The sequence below is a fragment of the Meriones unguiculatus genome, chromosome 6 (assembly GCF_030254825.1).
Source record: "Meriones unguiculatus strain TT.TT164.6M chromosome 6, Bangor_MerUng_6.1, whole genome shotgun sequence".
NCBI lineage: Eukaryota > Metazoa > Chordata > Mammalia > Rodentia > Muridae > Meriones > Meriones unguiculatus.
In genome coordinates, this window is record NC_083354.1 from 33,633,127 (window position 1) to 33,653,115 (window position 19,989).

At 53.3% G+C, this 19,989-nt stretch overlaps 2 protein-coding genes and 1 long non-coding RNA gene across 3 annotated transcripts in view; 1 reads left to right on the forward strand and 2 right to left on the reverse strand.

Annotated features, from left to right (window-relative positions):
* Positions 1 to 3,146: 3,146 nt before the first annotated feature.
* On the reverse strand, positions 3,147 to 11,862 carry LOC132654632 (uncharacterized). The gene is made up of 4 exons (XR_009592283.1): positions 11,726 to 11,862; positions 8,751 to 10,173; positions 4,263 to 4,495; positions 3,147 to 3,555 (listed from the first exon to the last, which is right to left on the reverse strand). It is a non-coding gene; the product is annotated as an uncharacterized LOC132654632 (long non-coding RNA).
* On the forward strand, positions 10,498 to 19,538 carry LOC110555052 (3-ketoacyl-CoA thiolase B, peroxisomal). Its single transcript, XM_021648034.2, has 12 exons — positions 10,498 to 10,754; positions 10,892 to 10,985; positions 11,770 to 11,827; positions 13,543 to 13,622; positions 13,857 to 13,899; positions 15,753 to 15,851; positions 16,668 to 16,748; positions 17,801 to 17,991; positions 18,140 to 18,319; positions 18,554 to 18,609; positions 18,686 to 18,831; positions 19,190 to 19,538. Exons 1-12 carry the CDS (start codon positions 10,581 to 10,583, stop codon positions 19,263 to 19,265), a joined length of 1,278 nt encoding a protein of 425 aa, XP_021503709.1. The 5' UTR covers positions 10,498 to 10,580; the 3' UTR covers positions 19,266 to 19,538.
* Dlec1 (DLEC1 cilia and flagella associated protein) overlaps positions 19,333 to 19,989 on the reverse strand; it is a 45,910-nt gene continuing 45,253 nt past the window's right edge. The window contains exon 37 of the mRNA XM_060385072.1: positions 19,333 to 19,932. Coding sequence (XP_060241055.1) covers positions 19,809 to 19,932 — 124 coding nt within the window. The 3' untranslated portion in view covers positions 19,333 to 19,808. The remainder of the gene's footprint in view (positions 19,933 to 19,989) is intronic.

Consider the following 19,989-nt stretch of genomic DNA (forward strand, 5'->3'; position numbering starts at 1 on the left):
ACTAGAATAGGATTAAACAGGGAGATGAAAAAGAAGGGCAAAGGAGGGAGTGTGGGTAGGAACAGCTAACAGGGCATTTGAAAAACTATGTAGACACTTACTACGGCAGAAGCTTCCTAAAATGCATAAGTGGAAGCAAACATTTTACGCCACCAAATAAAACTTCCAATACCAGGAAGTGGCTACCTCTTGTGAGTTGTTGGCCAAAGGGACCCCATGGAAACGTTAAATATCACAGGCTATTGCCAAGGCTATTTCTTACTCTTGGTAACCTGATGGATAAGATACTAAGACAAGATTTACTTAGTCATTGAACATGGGGAAGCTGAGCTGACACCCAGCTAGAAGCTTCCTCCCTACTGGCCAGTGTTCATGGTGCTGGAAAATACTCTGAACGTTACCAGAGTAGAAAAGTGTCATCAAACTTCCACCTACAAACCCTAAAACTTACAAGAGCAACCTCCCTGCTAGTGCAACAGTGGCAAGACCATTCTAGAAGTAACCAACCACTCTCTTGATTGGATTCAAGGTCCATGAACTGGATCCCAGAACTGACACTGCTAATGTGGCCAAGAATCAGACTAGCTAAGTCACGAGCCTAAGAAAACCCTAATACTATTATTCTACTAAAGGAAATCGCAATAAAATAACTCACAATGGCATATTGGTATATCACATAGATCCGTGTCTCACTCAGCCCTCATCAGAGAGGCCTTTCTCAGGAATGGAATTAACACAGAGACCCACACCTGGACAGTGTGCAAAGAGTGAGACTTTTGAACACTCAGTCCTAAATGGTATGCTTTCATTAAACCCCTTCCCCTTAAGGCTAAGGGGCCTAAGCTGAGGAGGAGGTAGAAATATCAGAGCCAGAGGTTACATACGGATGTCTCCAGGGAAACCACATCCTCCAGACACAACAGGACCGATGCTCACATGAACGCAGACCATGGCAACGAGCACCAGACCTGCACAGGTTAAGACACAGAAGGTGAATGGAGTTAATACAAGCTGCCACCCCTAACTAGTAAGCTCCCTAACCACAAAGGGGAAAATCAGTTTTCTTCAGTAGAATCTCATTTGGGTATACCAGCTTCACTTCAGGGCAGATCCTAGGCCCTGAAATAGTTGGCCAGCACAAAATGGACTCAGCAGTATTTGTGTGGACTTTTGGTTTCATATTTTTGTCATGTCATTTTTTTTCATATTGGTCTTTTGCTTTTTTGTGTGTGGGTTTTGTGTGTTTCTTGCTTTTGCTTCTTCATGTCTTGTTTGCTTTGTTTTTTAAAATAGAAAGAACAACAAAATTGGGCAGGTAAGGAAGTGGGGAGGATCGGGGAGGAATTGAGAAAGGGGAAAAACAATCAGAATATGTTGTATGAGTTTTTTTCGATTAAGAAATTTCATTAGAAATATTCAAAGTGGGGGCTGGAGAGATGGCTCAGAGGTTAAGAACACTTGCTGTTCTTCCAAAGGTCCTGAGTTCAATTCCCAGCAACTACATGGTGGCTCATAACCATCTATAGTAAGATCTGGTGTGCAGGCAGAATGTTATATAAGTAATAAATAAATCTTTAAAAAATAAAAAAAGAAATATTCAAAGTGAAGTGATATGACATGAGATAGGTGTCTCTGTTGCCTGCCTTTAGGACCCTTTCTTCCTACTGGGCTGCCTCATCTGGCCTTAACAGGAAAGAAGGTACCATTAGCAACTTGATATGCTGTGGCTGGGGATATCCAGGCAAGACCTGCTCCTTTCTCAAGAGAAATGGAGGAGGAGTGGATGGGATGGAGACGAGGGGGGTTCTGGGAGCAGGGGAGAGAGGAGAAACTCTAGTTGGGATTTAAAAAAAAAAAAAGACACAGGCTTAGAAAGGGACACCTCCAAGTCCTAGAAATGCACACGGTAGAGACTTAAATAACCATGAAAGCAGCAGACACAGCCAGGGTAAAGGAAATTGTCTGAATACACTTTAGGGGTTGTCTCTTCTATAATACAGAATGATCCCTCTATATTTTTATCTCTGATATTATTTTATATCATTCAAAATTTCAAATTGAAGAGTAACATAACATGCCTATAATCTCAGCACATGGAAAGTGGATGCAGGAAGATATGACCCAATGTGAACTACATTCCAGGCCAGCCTAGGCTACAGAATGCAGCAGACCCTGTCCATAAAATATAAAAGAACTGTATGTTATGGTTGTGTAGCTTGGTGTTCTTGTGAGACTCTTAACAGTGGGAATGGGGGCTGTCTCTGACTCCCTTGCCTGTTTTGGGGACCGTTTTCTTCCTACTGTACTGTCCTCGTCCAGCCTTAGTCTTATGCATCTTGATAAGCCATGTTTGGTTGGCATTCCTGGGAGGCCCACTCTTCTCTGAAGGGAAATGGAGGAGTAGTAATCTTGGGGAGAGGGAGGTCAGGGGCAGGGACTGGGAGAAGAGGAGGGAGAGGAAGCCAGTCAGAATGTAATCTATGAGAGAAGAATTAATAAAACACATAATAAAATTATATATACAATTAAAAAGCAAGCTAAAACGGTAAATATAAAATTAAACTAAAAATTCTGAACGAGGTATAGGGCTCACTGGGAACTCCATAAGTCACTGAGCATGTACTCCCAGAAAGGATTAAGGTGTTTCTGGGGCAACTCTAGCTGGTTATAAAAGAAGCAGGATGGCCACACCCCAGCACACCTTTGCTCTTTCTCCACCAGGTGAGTAACATTTCGAGGCTCAAGTTTCTGAGACGTGTTTGGACACAGAAGCTGTACAGAGAGAGAAGGGAGAGAAGCATGCAGCTAGGCCCTAGAAAGGAGGCAGCTGAGCACTGCCTCACTCTAACACCAAGGACACACAACCTCCAGGGCCCACTGCCCATCCTGCCGACTGACAGGTGCTGTTAAGGCTCCCAGTGGCCCTCACAGTGTGGCCTGCACACCCAAAAGCCATCTCTCATTCTCTGCACCCCCAGGCAGGACAGAGAAATTCCTTTAAAGCAATAAAGAAGCTGACATCAAAGAGAGGTGTGGCTAGTGTAGACAAGGAAGCTGGGTGGCTGACAGGAAGGCCCGGGGCCCAGGACAGAGGACCTGACCTTGTCGCGCCTGTCTCGTCCAGCAAGAAAGACGCAACCACCAGCTCTTCCTCAAGCAGTTTATTCAGGCATTTGCAAGCTTCTTCTTCCCCCACCGTACCCCGGGCCCTTCCCAATTATATAGGCAACCACATCAGCCAATCACAGCCAACCACGCTCACTCATCAGACCTGCAGCAGGCAGCCAATGGGCCAGTGCAACACTCGCCTTGACCAAACATGGACTTGTTTATCAGCAGTCAGTACATCCGGTGGGTGCCATGTTCTAGGTGCGGCAACTTAATAGCCACGGCTTGCCACATTAACTGAACGCTTTCTGCTTTGAGAGGCCTCTGGCAGCGTCATCACATGAAAACTTCCATGTTGTCCGCTATGGCTGTGACCTCCGGAAATCCTCTCAAATACCCATACATCTGAGTTACTTGATCCCTTTTATAGAGCAGCACACTGAGGTCCTACGAAGTGAGAAGATTGTAGAGCCTCAGCTTGGACTCCAAATTGGCAGTCAGATCCCACACACTCTCAAAGGGGGTCACAGGTAAGCTGGAATTCCGAAGGCTAGAGGATGGTCTGGTTGTGACGTGGGTTTCCTGGAGGTTCAGGACTCAGAACCTAAGTGCACAGTCTGTAGCCTTTGAGTAACTCACAGAGTTCCTGCCCTTCTGATACCTCAAGTCCCCACACCTGCTGTCCCAAGTAAGACAAGAACACAGTAGACAGCAAAAGGCCGGCTGACTGTGGCTCTTGGCTACCCCAGTCTCCGCATGTGGACTTGGGCTATTTTCCAACTGGGACACAGGTGAGACCATACACTGCACATCAGCCAGGGCCTGGCTATGGGCCAGTAACCACACCTGACAAGAAACGGGATCTAAGAGGCAGCAGGGGCATATCAGGACCTAGGCTGCTAGCCCCAGAGCCTTTCAGTGCCTACCTCAGCTGCCCATCTCCAGATGACCCAGGGTTGGGCACCAGCGCCCAGCCTTTAAGGCACTGCCAAGTTCAGAGCTGGGGCTATGTCCAGGCTTTCTTAAGAGTCTTAGAATCGAACTGGAGAGAGATGGCTCAGCCATAAAGGCTAGGCTCACAACCATGAGTGTAAGATTCTTAGAACCTCCAGGAAGGCACGTCCCAACATGGCTGTGGCATGCAGTCAACCTACCTCTCCTGAGTGCTCAGACCATGCTCTGCAGCAATCTTCTAGGCAGATGAATCCTGGTGAACGCCTGACAGGTCCCCCTAATTGCCTTATACATTTGCTGTCACCTTCTGCTGTGTCCCCGACTTCATCAAACAGCTGCTGAGCGCCCGATATACTGAGAAAGGCTGGAGTGCCCCAGAGACTGGCGGTGAGGACAGATGGAAAAGCCTCACCTCACAGAGACACACGGGTACCTGAGGGACAGGAAGAGACCTCGCTGAAAGAGCTTAGAAAAGCAGAGCCCTAATCGTGAGGATGTGTTTAGACAGGGACTGCTCTACCCGGGGACAGAACAGGTGGAGAAGAGGGAAGTCGGCAGGCAGGCTGAAGGAGGAAAGTCCAGGCGAGAAGCAGGGGGAAAGTCAGACAGGAGAAAGTCAGACAGGAGAAAGTCAGACAGGAGAAAGGCAGAGGAGCCCTTGAGCCCCAGGCTAAGCGCTGATGTCCCCTAGTCCCCAGAGCTGCTGCTTCCTGCCTCGTCAGTACTGCTATCATTCCTGATTCCTGTGGCAGGGAGAGCAGAGGCCATCTCAGTTCACATGTGGAGGAGAAGACCTACTGCTTCTTCATGTTGGGGGGGGCAAGGTGACCAGGTTTTCCTGGGTTTCCCTACCCCCAAAGGTCTGGAAATGAAATGGGCCCAAAGCTCAGGGTTGTGTAACAAGCCAAGGAAGGGAGTCACAGTTCAGCATAGTTATTTGCTTGACATCTGAGGCCAGAGTCCACACTTTAACAAGGAAAGCAACAGGCTCACCTGGGTTGAGCTCAGGCTACAGAGAACCTTTGCTCTAGTCCAGGAGTCCTGGGTCCTTGGCTGTGGGCCCGGTAATGCACTGAATCTAAGTAGGGGAAAGGTTGGACCACAGGAGCAGTGGACCAAGCCCTGTGCTCAGATCAGGGGACACCCTAACAGCTGGAAGCATGGACTGCCTTAGAAATGGGGCTAGCTTCACAGTGATGGCCCAAGCCTGGGTCATCTCACTCAGGGACAGGAAAATCCCTTACTCAGTGCCCTTGCTGACAGCTGTAAGACCCAGACAGGACATGCTCTAGATGGGACAAGGCCCCTGGAAGGTGGGCTCAAAGACCGTGGGTTCCAAGTATATGAAGTTACGCACACGCTGGCTTCGCTGTGCCGCCCGTATCTCTCGCTAAATCAGCTCAGACTGGTTGAGTGGGATTGCCCTTCCAGGTGACAGGGGAGTCTCCGGGGATTTAAAGAGCATGAAACTGGGTAGGTAAGGATGAGTTGGGAGAGGGAAATAAATACGATCAAAATATATTATGCAAAAAGTTCAATTAAAAAGTCCAAGGGGTCAAAACATTAAATAGAAGGATCTGAGGGGCAAAATTAGGATATTACCAGTTTTAACTGATCTTAATGAAATGGCTTTCTTCATGGTTCTAGAAGTTCCTGGGCTTTAGACTGCATGAGAAAACCATTCAAAGTCTGTTTAAAGAACACTCTGGGGGTGAGGTTGCATTATTCTGAAGGAATGTTTCTTATCACATAAAAATATCTGGAATAAAAACAGTTAAAAGAAAAACAAGGTTTTCTTTCCCTTTAAAAAAAAGAAGAAAAAAACTAAAAGCCCAATAATGGAGAAAAAGTATACACAGAATTAAATGAATGTAAATAACAATTTAAAAAGAATTTAATAAATACAGCACTTGAAAGAGCTTCCAGAATCAGCCTGTGGACAGGTGGATGCAATTTTGAAACTGCACAATCTCGGCCAGTAAAGCGTCTACCCTATTAGCATGAGGGTCTGAGTCGATTCCCAGCAGTCATGTAGTAAGCAGGTGTGGCATGGAGACATGGGGACATGGAGATGTAGAGACATGGGGGGATGGAGACATGGAGACATAAAGATATGGAGACATGGAGACAAGGAGACATGACAACATGGAGACGTGGGGACATGGAGACGTGGAGACATGGGGCCTCGGAAGTATGTATCTATAGCCCTAGTACCAGGGATGAAGAGGCAGGAGGTTCTCCAGGGTTTGCTGCTCATCCAGTCAGTGAGCTCTGGGTTCAGTGAGACTCTGTCTCAAAGAAGCTGGGAGAGATTGAGGAAGACGCTCACTATGGATGTCTGGCCTGTGCATGCACACATACACATGACGCCTGCATGAACCACACGAGCACATACACACTCACATACATGAATGCACATGTGCCTGCACGCATGCACCATGAGCAAGCACACACACACATGCATACATGCACCCACACTCACACATGCACATGCACGCATGCACCATGAGCACGCATACACCAACAGCATGCTCTTTTCCTGCTGGGTGACATGCTGTCTTTACAATGCTGCCGTGACCCAAGGTTAGAGGGTGAGGATGGGGAGGAGAGCAGAACGAAGGTCAAGAGGGAAAGTCAGGGCCCAGCTCTGCCGTTTAGTCTAGCCCCGGTTTAGAAAAGGAGGGTCTAGAGACAGCCACTGGCCGGTTTCTCCGTCTATAAGCCAGGGGCAGGACTAAGCGGGAAGACTTCATTTGTTAGTTGGAAACAGTGCTTGACACTATTTAAGGTCTGGACTTTTAAAACCCGTTATTTTGACCGCGAAGCCCGTGTCTAGGCCTCTTGGGTGCCCGCCGCACCTCCGTTATGCAGCACTGCCGATTGAGCTGGGCCTTGTGTATGCGATCTGCCCACTAGGCTTACATCACACATGCAGGGAGGGGTGACAATCCCTGCCAGGAGCACGGTGGCCTCACCCTTCAGGTGTGCAAAGCCAAGAAGCACCGTCAGAGGTGAGAGAGTGGGTGGAAGGCTTTGTGCAGCACCGGGGCTCTCTTCCAAATCAAGAATAAGCGTGAACACACGAAGCCCTTGTGCGCATGCTCACATGGGAGCTGGTTGTGTGCAGAGGGCCGCACATTCCTGATCCTGCCTATTTGCAGACACTCTTCCTCATAAATCACAGGCCCTAAAAATGCCAGGTGGCAAAGCTCCCTGGACCTGGGCCAGAGAGGCTAACAGTATGAGATCACCTAGTAAGGGCAAAGTTGACTGTAGGGCACCTATGGGAATGACTCACCATAACTCTTGTATTTGTGTGTGTATGTGTGTGTGTGTGTGTGTGTGTGTATTTGTGTAACTCCTTGTTGGGAGCCAGAATCAACAAGCCCCTTGAAGCTGTGTTCATAGTCATTTAAAGGGACAGCAGCTTCTTCCTTTTCCAGCACAGATATTTGTGCCTAAACACATCCTATCCAGTGGCTGACAGGTCTTCTGTCCTGTTGCAGTTCCTGTCACACTATGGTGCTGAAAACCGGCTCTGCCCACCCACACTGTTCCTAGAATATTATAGCAGCACTGGGTGTTTAGAATGCCCTCCACCTGAGATTCTGGCTTTTCATTAAACTTTGTTCCTGTGAATGGGGCCTGTAGCCTCTGCTGGCTTTAAACTTGAACAGTAGCCAAGATGGCCTTGAACTCCTGATCCTCTACCCTTCATCTCCCAGGGTCTGGGATTCTAGACCCTCATGCCTGGCTTTCCCATCAAACTTAATAGAGATTATCAATGGAAGATTGTCTCGATCAGGGTGGCCTTTGGACATGTCCACAGGGGACATGTTGGTAGGTGTGGGAAGACCTGTAGGCCACTGTAGGTGGCACCATTCCCTGGGCAGAGCATGCTGAACATGGGCAAATTCGTTTCCGTCTGCTCTTGGCTTGGGTGTGACGTTACCAGCTATTTTAAGTTCCTTCTGCTGTGACCTGCCTGCTGTAATGGACTATAATAAAATTGTGAGCTAAAAGAAAGAAACCCTTTCTCCACTCAGCTAGAGAAAATATCAGGTTATTTTACCACAGCCATAGACATGAAGCTAAGAAAACTCCTGAGGAACAACATCCAAGGTTGATCTGTGGCTATCACATGCATTCACACGCACACACACATACCTGACATATGTGCACCCACACAAACACACATACGCACAAAGAAGAGCAATATGCTTCAAGCATACAAAAGAAACTAAAAATGGGAAAGACAAGGATAGAGAGAAATGAGGAAGAAAGGAGAAAGCAGATGAAGAAAATCTTGAAGATCACATATACCAAGGAGGTGGTTCACCATTGAAACAGAAAAGGGGAACTAGCCTACCACAGATCACAGAGGGAAAACCCAGAAAGTTTAATGACTTTTGTGGGGGGAGAAAAGACCTACTTTTATAAATGAAAGAGACTGAATAAAAAAATTAAACACCTTTTTATGCTTCAAAGAATACCACTAAGAAAGACAACAGCTGAGGGGTGGCCAGATAGCCCAGTGGGTAACGGTACTTGCTGCACATTCCCGGTTCCCACAACGAAAGGGAGAAATGATGCCTACAGATTGTCCTCTAACCTTCACAGGTGAGCTGTGGCACGCACACACAGAAGGTGAAAACTGGGGCTAGAAGCATAGTTGTTTGAATGCTCACCTAGCATGTACAAAGCCCTGGGCTCCCACACTTCCATTTGAGGTCTCTGGGACCAGTGACGTGGTTCTTTGTGGTCCCTCCACCCTGGCTGTGGAGGGACGAGCCTGTCCCTCTGAACCTCTCCGGCTTTGCTCACTGCGGAAGAACTCAGTGTTTTGACATTGGGGCAAGGCATTGTCATTTACAACATTCGCGTTCAGCATCCGTGTGATCCAGTTACAAGAAACAACGAACAAAAACAATGAAACACGAGATCTCACTTCTTCTCAGGCCTGTACTCACGTCTATCCTAGGCCTAGCAGTGTGCACTCGTGGGCTGTGGTGTGTACATGCATCCAGGGAGCTGATGGGGTCACAGGCTTCACAAAGTCCCTCCCTGGAAGATGGTGGGGAGGACACCAGTGAGGAGGCACGATGCTGCCTGCCCTCTGGGGTGTCTAAAGAGCGTGCAGCCCTGCTCTTAGGAAAATGGGCAGCCAGTGCGTGCGCTTGGAGGTGGGGGCGGGAAGGCCTCTTGTGCTCGCTCATGTATGTGTGTGTTGCTGTGAGTATATATGCTCAAGTGTATGTGGGCACAGGTGGAGGCCAGAGGCTGATGTTGGGTGTCATCCTGGACCCCTCTCCGCTTTGTTGTTTTGAGGCAGGGTCTCTTTCTGAACCTGGAACACAAGGATGTGACTGGTCTAGGCAGCCGCCTTGCCCCAGGAGCCTCTGCCTTCCATACCTGCACTAAGGTCACAGGGCCAGGGTTGATGTGCACAGTGGGGACCTGACCTCTGACCTCATGCTTGTGGGGCTAGCACTTTTACCCTCTGAGCCCTCTCCCAGCCTCCTCTCCTTTTGTGTTTTGGGCTCTCCTGGGGTCTGGTTTGGGGCTGACCTGTTGCCTTGGTTGGGGAACCTGGTCTCACTCTTTAAGGGTGGTAATACATTCTAGATCCAGGGAACCCGATTCATTCACTCAGCAGGAAGTCATTGATGAGCTAACTTGCCAGTCATCCTGCGGCTTCCTTTAAGGCCTTGCTAAGGGGGTTGGGGAACGGGGGTGCAGGGCTGTTCATCACTAATAAGAGCATCTCAAGCAGCTGCAAAGAGGTGTTGAGACCCATGGGACACTTTCTGAGACCATGGTCAGTGCCTTGATAAAATGGCTTCTTCCGATCAGCAAGCTGCCCAAGAACAGGGCCAGGAATCCAAAGGTGCTTAAGTTTCCAGCGGACCCAGGAGAGAAGAGAGCCAATTTAGAGTCGAGACCTCCTCCGTCTTCGTCTCCATAGGGTAAAGCTGTTGCCTTGGCTCCAGAACCGCTTGCCTTTCATCTGAGAGTGCAATGGCGGTGTTCGGAGGACGGTTATCCTGGCTTGTGTCCAGAAACCCAGAAGACTTAGGAGGTCTTGCCTTGCAGTGTTGATTGCAAAACGCTCTGAAAAACCAGAAAGTTACAGTTTACACTTCTGGGAGGGGCTTCAAAAATGTGCACAAACTTTAAAAAAAAAAAAACAAAAACAAAACTTATTTGACACAAATTCTTGTTCTGTTGCCCAAACTGGCCTTGAACTTTTACGTGCCCACTTGCAGCATCACAGGCTTATTCAGGTGAGCGTTGAGAAGGAGGGGTTTTGAGGTTCTTTGACCTGGCTTCCAGAAGCTGGGTGGGGTGGTGGGGTGGCCTCAGGAAGACTCCCCTTCTGATTGGCTGCAGAATAGGTAGGCGGGACATGCGGAAAATGCAAGGCTCCAACTGGCTCTGACCTTGTGCAAGCCACCGTTTTTTTATTCTCTGATGTCGGCACTCAGAGCCTAGGCAAGTCGGTGGGAGCCGCCTCCGCCATGCACCGGCTGCAGGTAGTGCTCGGCCACCTGGCCGGCCGGCCCGAGTCCAGCTCGGCCGCGCTTCAAGCCGCGCCCTGCGCCGCTGGCTTCCCGCAGGCCTCGGCCTCCGACGTGGTGGTGGTGCACGGACGGCGCACCCCGATCGGCCGCGCGGGCCGCGGCGGCTTCAAGGTGAGGCCCCTCCCTCCGGCGGGCGAGGGGTGCGGACGGCAGCCAGCGCGGGTGGGGTCCGCCCTCTGCGGTCCGGTGACCGACGAGGGGCCCCGGGTCGGTGCGGGAGCCGGGCTCACCACTGCCGTGTCCTGCAGGACACCACCCCCGACGAGCTTCTGTCGGCCGTGCTGACCGCGGTGCTCCAGGACGTGAAGCTCAGGCCTGAGCAGCTGGGAGACATCTCCGTGGGTGAGCGCACCTGCCGCACCGCAGCGGCCCTCCCCGCCCGCCTCCTCCTCGGGATCCTTCTCCTCATCACCGACCTGAGTTTACGGAGGGGAAGGACTCTCTCTGGACCACAGATGTCTGCTTGAGGTCCTAACAGCCTGTCTCTAGCCTAGAACCTTGGGCGCCCCCTCGAGGCGCGTGGGCCAACTGAGCAGAGGTGGAAAGCTGGGGTGCCCCGAGGTAGCTGCTCCAAAGCCCAGATGTTCTGGGGACTCTAGGAACCGGGAGAGCACGGCTCTCTACCTACACAGGCACCCTGTCTGTCAGAGACCTTGTGGTCCAGCCCGGGTTGCAGGTGCAGGCGGGCTCACCAGCCCTGCCCTGCCCCCTGCCCCTTCCCTGAACACAGCAACACAGCGCAGGGCACGGTTGTGTCTGGCGGTGCCGGCCTGACCCTCCTCCCTGCAGTGAGGCCTGCGGCGGAGAGTTGCAGGCTGTCACTTCCCTCAGCGTTCGGGCTTTGCACTGTCTGCCTCCACCCCAGAGTCCGTCCTGTTACAGGCCAGCAGGCCCGCCCAGCCTGTCCCGACTTAGAGGAACAGGCCTTGGAAAGCATGCTGGTGGCGCTCCGAGCACTGGGCTGTTGGTAGCTGGCTCCCCGTTCCCCAGACTCTGAGCCTCCACAGCCTCGTGTGAACCTCTCTCCAGAGGCTGTGATTCCAGGAGAGACCTGGAATGCCTCCTTTCTGGGCGTGTTTTACCTTAGGCCCCACCAGGTGCTGAGAAAGGGCTCTTCTGTCCACAGGCAATGTGCTTCAGCCCGGGGCCGGAGCCGTCATGGCGCGCATTGCCCAGTTCCTGAGGTAATCTCTCTGGCTCCAGCTTTGATTGTCCACCACGACTCCTGGTGGAAGGTCAGGTTGAAAGATGATGTTGAGGCAACTACAGTGCGCTGAACTCAGCTCTGTGAACATAACCTTTCCCCTACTTTGGGGGGGGGGTGTCACTGGGCCTGTGGCCAAGGCACCCAGGGCTTGGGGATTGGGTCAGAGCCTCTCTGTGGCCTACCTTTTAGCTGAGGCCAACTTACCACACACCCTTTAGAGTGTAAATGGTGGCATAACCACACCGAGCAGTGTCTGCTTGCACTCTTAGCATCTGGGAAGGCCAGGATCTCCCAGGCAGCAGCCTGGGGTGCCACCTCATGGGGGCACAGGAGCCCAGGAGGAGGCCTGGTACTCTTGGCATTGCTTACTGGGGAAGCAATGGTTCAATTCATGTGGAGACTGAGGACACGCCCTTCCCTCAGTCCTCCCTGCTGCATGGGTCAGACGTAATAGCAACACTGGCCAGTGACAGACAGGGAAAAAAAGACAGCAAACAAACAAGCAAGCAGGACCTCTGCAAACTGGCAAGGGTTAGACTTAGCCTGAGGTTCAAGGTCCCCATCCCTCCCCAGTTATCTGTGCTCGTCTCCAGCCTGCTTTCTCGAGTTGGCTGTATCAGGGCTGCCTGCCTGCTTCCACCCCTCCCCTGCTCATTCGTCCCTGTGGAGGGCTGTCGCTGTCTGCTTCGCCTGTCCTGGCTACACCCTGCCCAAGGATGCTCTCGTCCTTAGCTTCGGTGGCTCCTCCATCGGGTTCTTCCTGTGGCTTTCCCACGTTGTCTTTCTCTGTTTTGTGGTTGGGCATCCCATGGGGCTCTGCACTGTCAGCTCCACAGCTTCTCTCAGGCGGAACCTGAGGCTGTTGAGAGGAAGCTTGTGAATCTGGTAGGGAGTAGCCACCAGAAATCAGGGCACCTGGAGAAGTTCGCAGCCTTGGGAGCCGCCCTCCTAGGGGCCCCTTCAGAGCCTGACTTAGAGCACCAGTTCAGGGATTCTCTGGTCTTCCTGCACACCAGAACCACCCTATTTCCCACGTGTTCCTTGTCTGGGGTTCTCTGTGTCAGTCAAGGGCCTGGGATGGTCCTGGGGCTTTACCATGTTGGCCAAGGCCTGTATGCCATCTTGGAAGGCAGCTGCAAACACTTGAGTGGCTGAACCTAGGGAGCCCCGTGCAAGGGATGGAAGAATGAACATGCTGCTTGGAAAACACCCCACAGAGGAGCAACCTGGACGCACTGGGCCGACTCTGTAGTTCCTAGGCAGGTCAGGGGAGGGTGCTGGTAGCCAGTGCTGGACTGCTGCTGCTGTGCCTGAGTCCAGCAGCACGCCGCTCGTCCTCAGAGGACCACAGAAGCGACTGGTTCTCATTGCTGAGTCTTTGGGACAGTGGAAGGTTGTCTGTGGCCCACAGCAGGCTCCCACTGTCCACGCTGAGACCTGTAGGATGGATGAGAATGTGCTTAGGGACCTCGGGTAGTAAGTAACTGTGGAGACAGGGCTGCAGGGTAGCTACTCCCATTCTACGACTCTGCTCCAGTGGGGGCAGGCCTGCCCTTGTCCTGATCTACGCACACACTGACGGAGTTCTCGTGTGGCTCAGAAGTCCTGTGGGCCTTGCTTTCTGTGAGACTGTGGCTGGCTCAGGGCTGGCTGCGCGTCCAGGGCTGACTGCTGTCTCCCCTTCTGTCTCAGCGGCATTCCAGAGACTGTTCCTTTGTCTACAGTCAACAGACAGTGTTCGTCGGGACTGCAGGCGGTGGCCAACATTGCTGGTAAGTTGTGACTGCCGGGTGCCCATGAGCACACCCTGACCTTGGTCCGTGACCCTCGCCACCCTAAGCAGGAGTGGAGGAACACCCATCGTCACTCCCCCAGCCTTTTCCGGTGCTCCTGGGTCTTCTGTGAGGCCTTCTTGAATGCACCCCGAGAGCAGGGAGGGACCGGGCTGTGCTGGTCCAGGGCAGGGCCCTCTGGCCAAGGGTGGTGATGAAGTGCTTTTGTTGCAGGTGGCATCAGAAATGGGTCTTATGACATTGGCATGGCCTGTGGGTAAGATTGCCGTCCTGCCGGACCTTATTAACCAACGCAATAATCAGACTAACTTTGCTCTGCTCAGCTGTGATTTCCGCTGACCACCATGGCAGCTGGCTGCTCCCACAGAGGCAGCCTAGGAGTGGTTGACGCTCTGAGTGGAGCGGCCTCTTTCATTCTTGCAAATCTGATGGTCATGTTGGAAAGCCATGTTGGCACGTGGACTGGCTGTTTTCCCATGCTCCTGAGAGAAGTGGCAGCATGGGTTCCCTCAAGTCAGGGACACGTCCTTTCTACGTGAATGTTCTCTTTCCAGGCTGTAGGCTTGTCTGCCACCCTAGTACCTAGGGAAATCCCCACTGCTGCTGTTTCTGAGGGACATGCTCAGATCTGGGGTGATCTGCTCGCTGTCCCCTCGACTCAGGCTGCACCTTTGTTTCTGCCTCTGGGCCAGAGGGTTACAGATGTTGTGCCTGATAGTGTCTCCAGGAAAGAGCAGAGCATTGGGGCCGCCTGCTGTTGGAAGGCAGCCTAGGAGAGCCTTGGTTTTGGCGGGCTTCGGAGCAAGCAGCCCCAGTTCTGTAGAATAGTCCTGATAGGAAGCGCTGCTGGACTATCGTCAGGCCCTGGCTGCCTGCGCTGGGCTGTCCTGACCTGTGTGAGAGTAGGAGGACAGCCAAAGTCCACAAACGGGATCCGTGGTGGGAAGGGTCAGAGCTAGCCTTCCCATCACTGTTCCTTTAACGAGGCCCACAGGTGTGGCAGCTTAAAGGGAAAGGCTGCAGTCCTCTGAGGTCTTCAGGGGATGGATTCTAGTTCCAAGCAGGGTGAGGACCCTGGTGTTGAAGACAAAGCAGCTATGGCTGGAAGATGCCTGCATCACAACCTGACTAGCTTTAAGATTTGCAACTTGCCCAGGATTGACCTACGGGACCAGATTGTCTATCTGGGGTTCACGCTGGTGACAGTGACCAGCTTTCTCCCTTGCCAAGACTTCACATCCTCATCTGCAAAAAGAACCCTCCTCAGCTCTGTGGATGTGGTAGGATGCTTGTACAGAGTCATCATGTCTGTCTCTGTGGGGCTCGTGTCGTTCAGTCACACGGTTTGACAGGCTCTCATGCATAAGCAGAATTCGAACACCTGGCCAGGTCTGTAACCCGGCTGAAGCAGGAGCATTTCAAGGCCAAGGCCCACCTGAGCTATGGAGCAAATCTGGGGCTGAGGCAGCCTAGTGAGATCCTGTCTCACCATGAAATAGGTCCCTGTTACAGCCAAGAGATACAGCTGAGTGGCGCAGTGCTCACCCCCCACATCCGACGCCCTGAAGCTCCTACTCAACCCTCCCGCAAGAACAGAGAGTTCACGTTATGCCGACGTCAGGGGAGGATGTAGCTGAGGCCTCTGGTATTCATGTGGCCTCACAGCCGCCTCCCTCACAATGTCCAACTCCCCTGCTCTGGCCCTCGCCCTTTTTCTCAGCCATCCCACCCACTTGTCAATATACACAGGCCAGGTCTTTCTTTAGTATAAGCTTAATACTCACTGTTCCTCCTTTCTTCTCCTGATTCGGGCGCACTGTGGGCCGAGTCAGGCTCATCTGCTCTGTACTGCATTGAGGGGCAACTAGAAGGCCACCCCTGGGAACCACTTACTTGGCTCAGGAACGCACCGTGCAGCAGGACCCCAGTGCTGGGGCCGCGTCTGGGCTGGAGGGAAAGGCAGCTCAGGCACTCTGCAATCCCTGCTCACGGCCAGATGTGTGGTGCACACCTGGAGGGCTCCCCGGCTCTTTGTTCCCCAGCACTTGCCACACGGCTGGCCGCCCCTGGGGCTTCCTGCTAGAGCTAGAGCTCACTCCTCCTCTTCAGGGTGGAGTCCATGACCCTGTCGGAGAGAGGAAACCCTGGGAATATTGCCTCTCGCCTGCTGGAGAACGAGAAAGCCAGAGACTGCCTGATTCCCATGGGGTGAGTGTCTACAGGAAGCACGCACTCTCTGTCTCTGTCTCTTTCTCTGTGTGTGTCCACTCACTGTTCTGTCTGTCCTCAACCAGAGATAGGGATTTTCTCCCATGGGACTGGCAATGCCAAGCCCTGAACCCGCTCCCCAACCCTTCATCCTTTGAGAATCATGCACTCAGCAGGCATGGGGTTTGCATTACCCTTGACTTTCATATCCCATGCTGCCCCTACCCTAAGGTGTCCAGTCACAAGGAGGATGATGGCAGATGTCCCCAAAGCCCCAGCTAGAGACCTGGAGCATTGAGAAGGGTGTGGGGAGCACTGAAGTTCTGAAGATGTTTGGGGAGGACTCGGGCCTATGAGATGCAGCATGGGCGATCTGCTCCATCTCTCCAGGACTTTAACCCTGCAGCCATGTCTCTGAGCTCACAAGGGCAAGGGATCCTGGGAAGCTGGCCACGTCAGAACTCTAGGCTGACTTGACTTGGACCACAGCCTCTGTTTCCAAGAGTAACCCGGAAGCCATTGGAGAAACTGTGGCCAGAGAGTGCTCCAGCATTCCTCCTGCCCTTGTGTTATGTCAGGGGACAGATCCATTCTTAGGCCCCACATTCACGCTGCTCTGCCCTGTAAGGGGTGTCTGTTTTTGAGCATTGGTAGACATGGGTGCTCAATATCCATGATGGATCAGGAGTTCCTGGGGTGTGGACTGGAGGTTGTCTGGGACCTGGATGCCCAGAGGTGCAAGCCCAGGCCTTCAGGGTAGCCCTGGCCCTCAGGCCAGGAGACCCATAGCCTCCTGCCTTTCTGTTTGTGCGCTAGGATAACTTCAGAGAACGTGGCTGAGCGGTTTGGCATTTCACGGCAGAAGCAGGATGCCTTCGCGCTGGCCTCCCAGCAGAAGTGAGTACAGTTGGGGTGACTGTTGACAGGGCTGGAGAGCGACCTTAGCTGGGCTGTCACAATGATACCAAGGTGCTGGCTGGCCCCAGGCCTGGAGCTGGGAGGTGGAAGGGGACATTCACACCCCTGGTCCTCTTTAACGGGTCACTCCGTTTAGTGTCCTCCCCCTAGCTGGGCCTCAGCACCTCTCCCACTCTGCCCCTTGGGACATAAGGACTAGTTACTTGTTCTGACCAGATATGGTGCCCACCGGTGATCCTTAAGCTTGGAGTAAGGAGCCAGTAATGCTAAGACCTGGCCACCTAGTCGTCCTAACACAAGAGATAGAATAGACCTGGACCTGGCTGTGGCCTGAGGCTGCCATTCGAGAAAACCAGAGACTTGGGCCTGCGGGAAGCACAGTGCCAGGTTGGCCACTCAGGCCACGTGTTGCGAACAGCAGAGGAAGGGGTGAACATGAGCCGGGTGGCCTCCCCTTTTAGCAGTGTGTACGCTCACTGGAGCGGTGCATTCCTGCCCAGGGGAATCGCCCCACTTCTCTTTTGCACATGGCTACAAAGAATCATCCTATACATGCCTCATGTATCAACAGCATGTGAATGAGAAAATACATCTTGGAGACGCACTGCACTTTTAAATTTAAGTTGGGGCCCAGGTGAAATTGTGTCTTTAGCAGTCAAACATGAGACTTGAAGAATCCAGCACAAATATTCCCAAGGGTCCAGCCTCAGTGTGGAAGACACCACTGTGCAGGCTTAGCGTCCAATGAGTGAGGAGGGCTAACCCTGACAGCACCTCTCAGCATCCTTCTTTTGACTGGGATGAGCACCAAGATGTGAAAACCCAGAGCTGATGACAAAGAGTCCAGGGAGGCTTTGGGCACCCTTTCCCTCCAAAATGAGGCAGTGTCATGAGGAACCCTCAGCGGTCAGTCACAGCTCCATCAGGGCTAGAGCTGCCACAGGGTGTCACAGCCTGTGTTAGCAATGGCCAGGGACAGGCAGGAGGAGACCACAACCATGCCTGAGACTCGCTGTCCATGGTGCTGGCAGGGCAGCGAGAGCCCAGAGCGGAGGATGTTTCCGCGCTGAGATCGTGCCTGTGACAACCACCGTCCTCGATGACAAGGGCAACAAGAAAACCATTACTGTGACCCAGGATGAGGGTGTCCGTCCCAGCACCACCATGGAGGGCCTGGCCAAGCTGAAGCCTGCCTTCAAGGATGGAGGATCTACCACGGCTGGTGAGCGCAGGCCGGGAATAGGGCTGATTGAGGTGACCTGTTCCACTCTGAGACCTGGAGCTGACTGGACCCCTGGGAAGGTGATGATGGAGGGCTGGCTCTCCTCAGCTGGGCCTGATGCCTGCTCGTCCCATCCCTCCTCCCCTAGGAAACTCCAGTCAGGTGAGTGACGGAGCGGCTGCTGTCCTGCTGGCCCGGAGGTCCAAGGCTGAAGAACTGGGCCTCCCCATCCTCGGGGTCCTGAGGTCCTACGCAGTGGTTGGCGTCCCTCCCGATATCATGGGCATCGGACCTGCCTATGCCATCCCCGTGGCCTTGCAGAAAGCAGGTGAGGCGGCTTCTCAGCCTGTGCTTGGATCCCTCCTTACCTGTCCCTGGGGCTCAGGTATGTTGGGTTTGGCCTGTGGGTGCTGTGGGTGGGGCAGGCCCTCCTGACCCTACAGCTGGGACTTGCTCTTTGTCCCTAAAGTATGAACATTAGACTCCTGGGGTCTGGCTGGGCCGGGGAGACCCAGGTCCAGCCCAGTGGTCCCTGTCAGCTCTGGCCTGTACTCACCCACAGGGCTGACTGTGAATGACATAGACATCTTTGAGATCAATGAGGCCTTTGCCAGCCAGGTGAGCCTGGGTGCTGTGGTGGGATCGGTTGGGCGGAGCAGATGGGGGCCTCAGCTATCGCCCTGACCCCTCGCAGGCCCTCTACTGTGTGGAGAAGCTGGGGATCCCTGCCGAGAAGGTGAACCCCCTGGGGGGTGCGATAGCCTTGGGCCACCCCCTGGGCTGCACCGGAGCGAGGCAGGTCGTCACACTGCTCAATGAACTGAAGCGCCGTGGGAAACGGTAAGGCTGCTCCTGTGGGGTGTTGTGGGGGGTGTGAGCTGGGGTGTGTGAGAGCTGGGGCTTGGGGAGACGAGCACACACACCTGAGGCTTGTGTAAAGGCAGCGTAACCTAAGGAAGGTGTCTGCTGCCTAGGCGTGTGTCTGTCCAGGGCTCAGTCCCCACAGATCTGCTCTACGGGTTCCCGTGTTGCTGCGGCTCTGCCTGGTGGGGGCACGGGTTGGGTGTGGCTCTGTCTGGTGGGGGCACGGGTTGGGTGTGGCTCTGCCTGGTGGGGGCACGGGTTGGGTGTGGCTCTGTCTGGTGGGGGCACGGGTTGGGTGTGGCTCTATCCAGCTAGCACAGATTCTTTTCCCCAGGGCGTATGGCGTGGTGTCCATGTGCATCGGGACTGGGATGGGAGCTGCTGCAGTCTTTGAATACCCTGGAAACTGAAGCCCTGGCTGCGGGCACCACCAGAGCGCCCTACAGTGGTGGCCAGAGAGGGACTCCACGGAAGCCATTGTTATGGGACACCACTGTATCACAGCACTTTAATTTAGAAAATGTAATCACGATACAGGGACAAATGAGCACTGGGCCATCCAGTCCTCCTGGCTGAACCAATGTCAATGCAAGGCACTGCTGAGCACAGGACAATGTGTATTTCTGTGGGACAGTGGCCTCGGATGATGGGTACACTGGACAGAGTAAATGTGTGCTGTCTGATTTGGGTCCAGTTCTTGCTTCGTTGGACTCTGGGGACCATTGGTGTAGTGGTCGTCACAGTCACTGTGGTGGTGGCCTGTGCTCCTTAGCCCCGGGACCTGCCATACAAGGGCTTGGCTGACAGCATCCCCAGGAGGAGCTGCCTCACCCTAGGAGCTGCGGCAGCCCCACAGCCTGTGTCCCTGCTCAGCAGCCCTGAGCCAGACTGATGTCCGGGGCTGGGGCTGGGGCTGGGGCTGGGGCGGGGCTGGGGCTGTGGACTCCAGAGCCTCAGAACCGGTGAGGCACCACGTATCTCTCGTCGTAAGAGCCTTGGCCCCGCAGCCTCAGGGTGCAGGGCTTCTCACTCAGCACGCCTTCTACCACCATCGTGGACTCGTATAGCAGGTTGCTCCTGGGGAAAGGGTAGGTGAGGTCAGGGGGTGCCAGCATTGCCCAGGCCCCGTGGGCA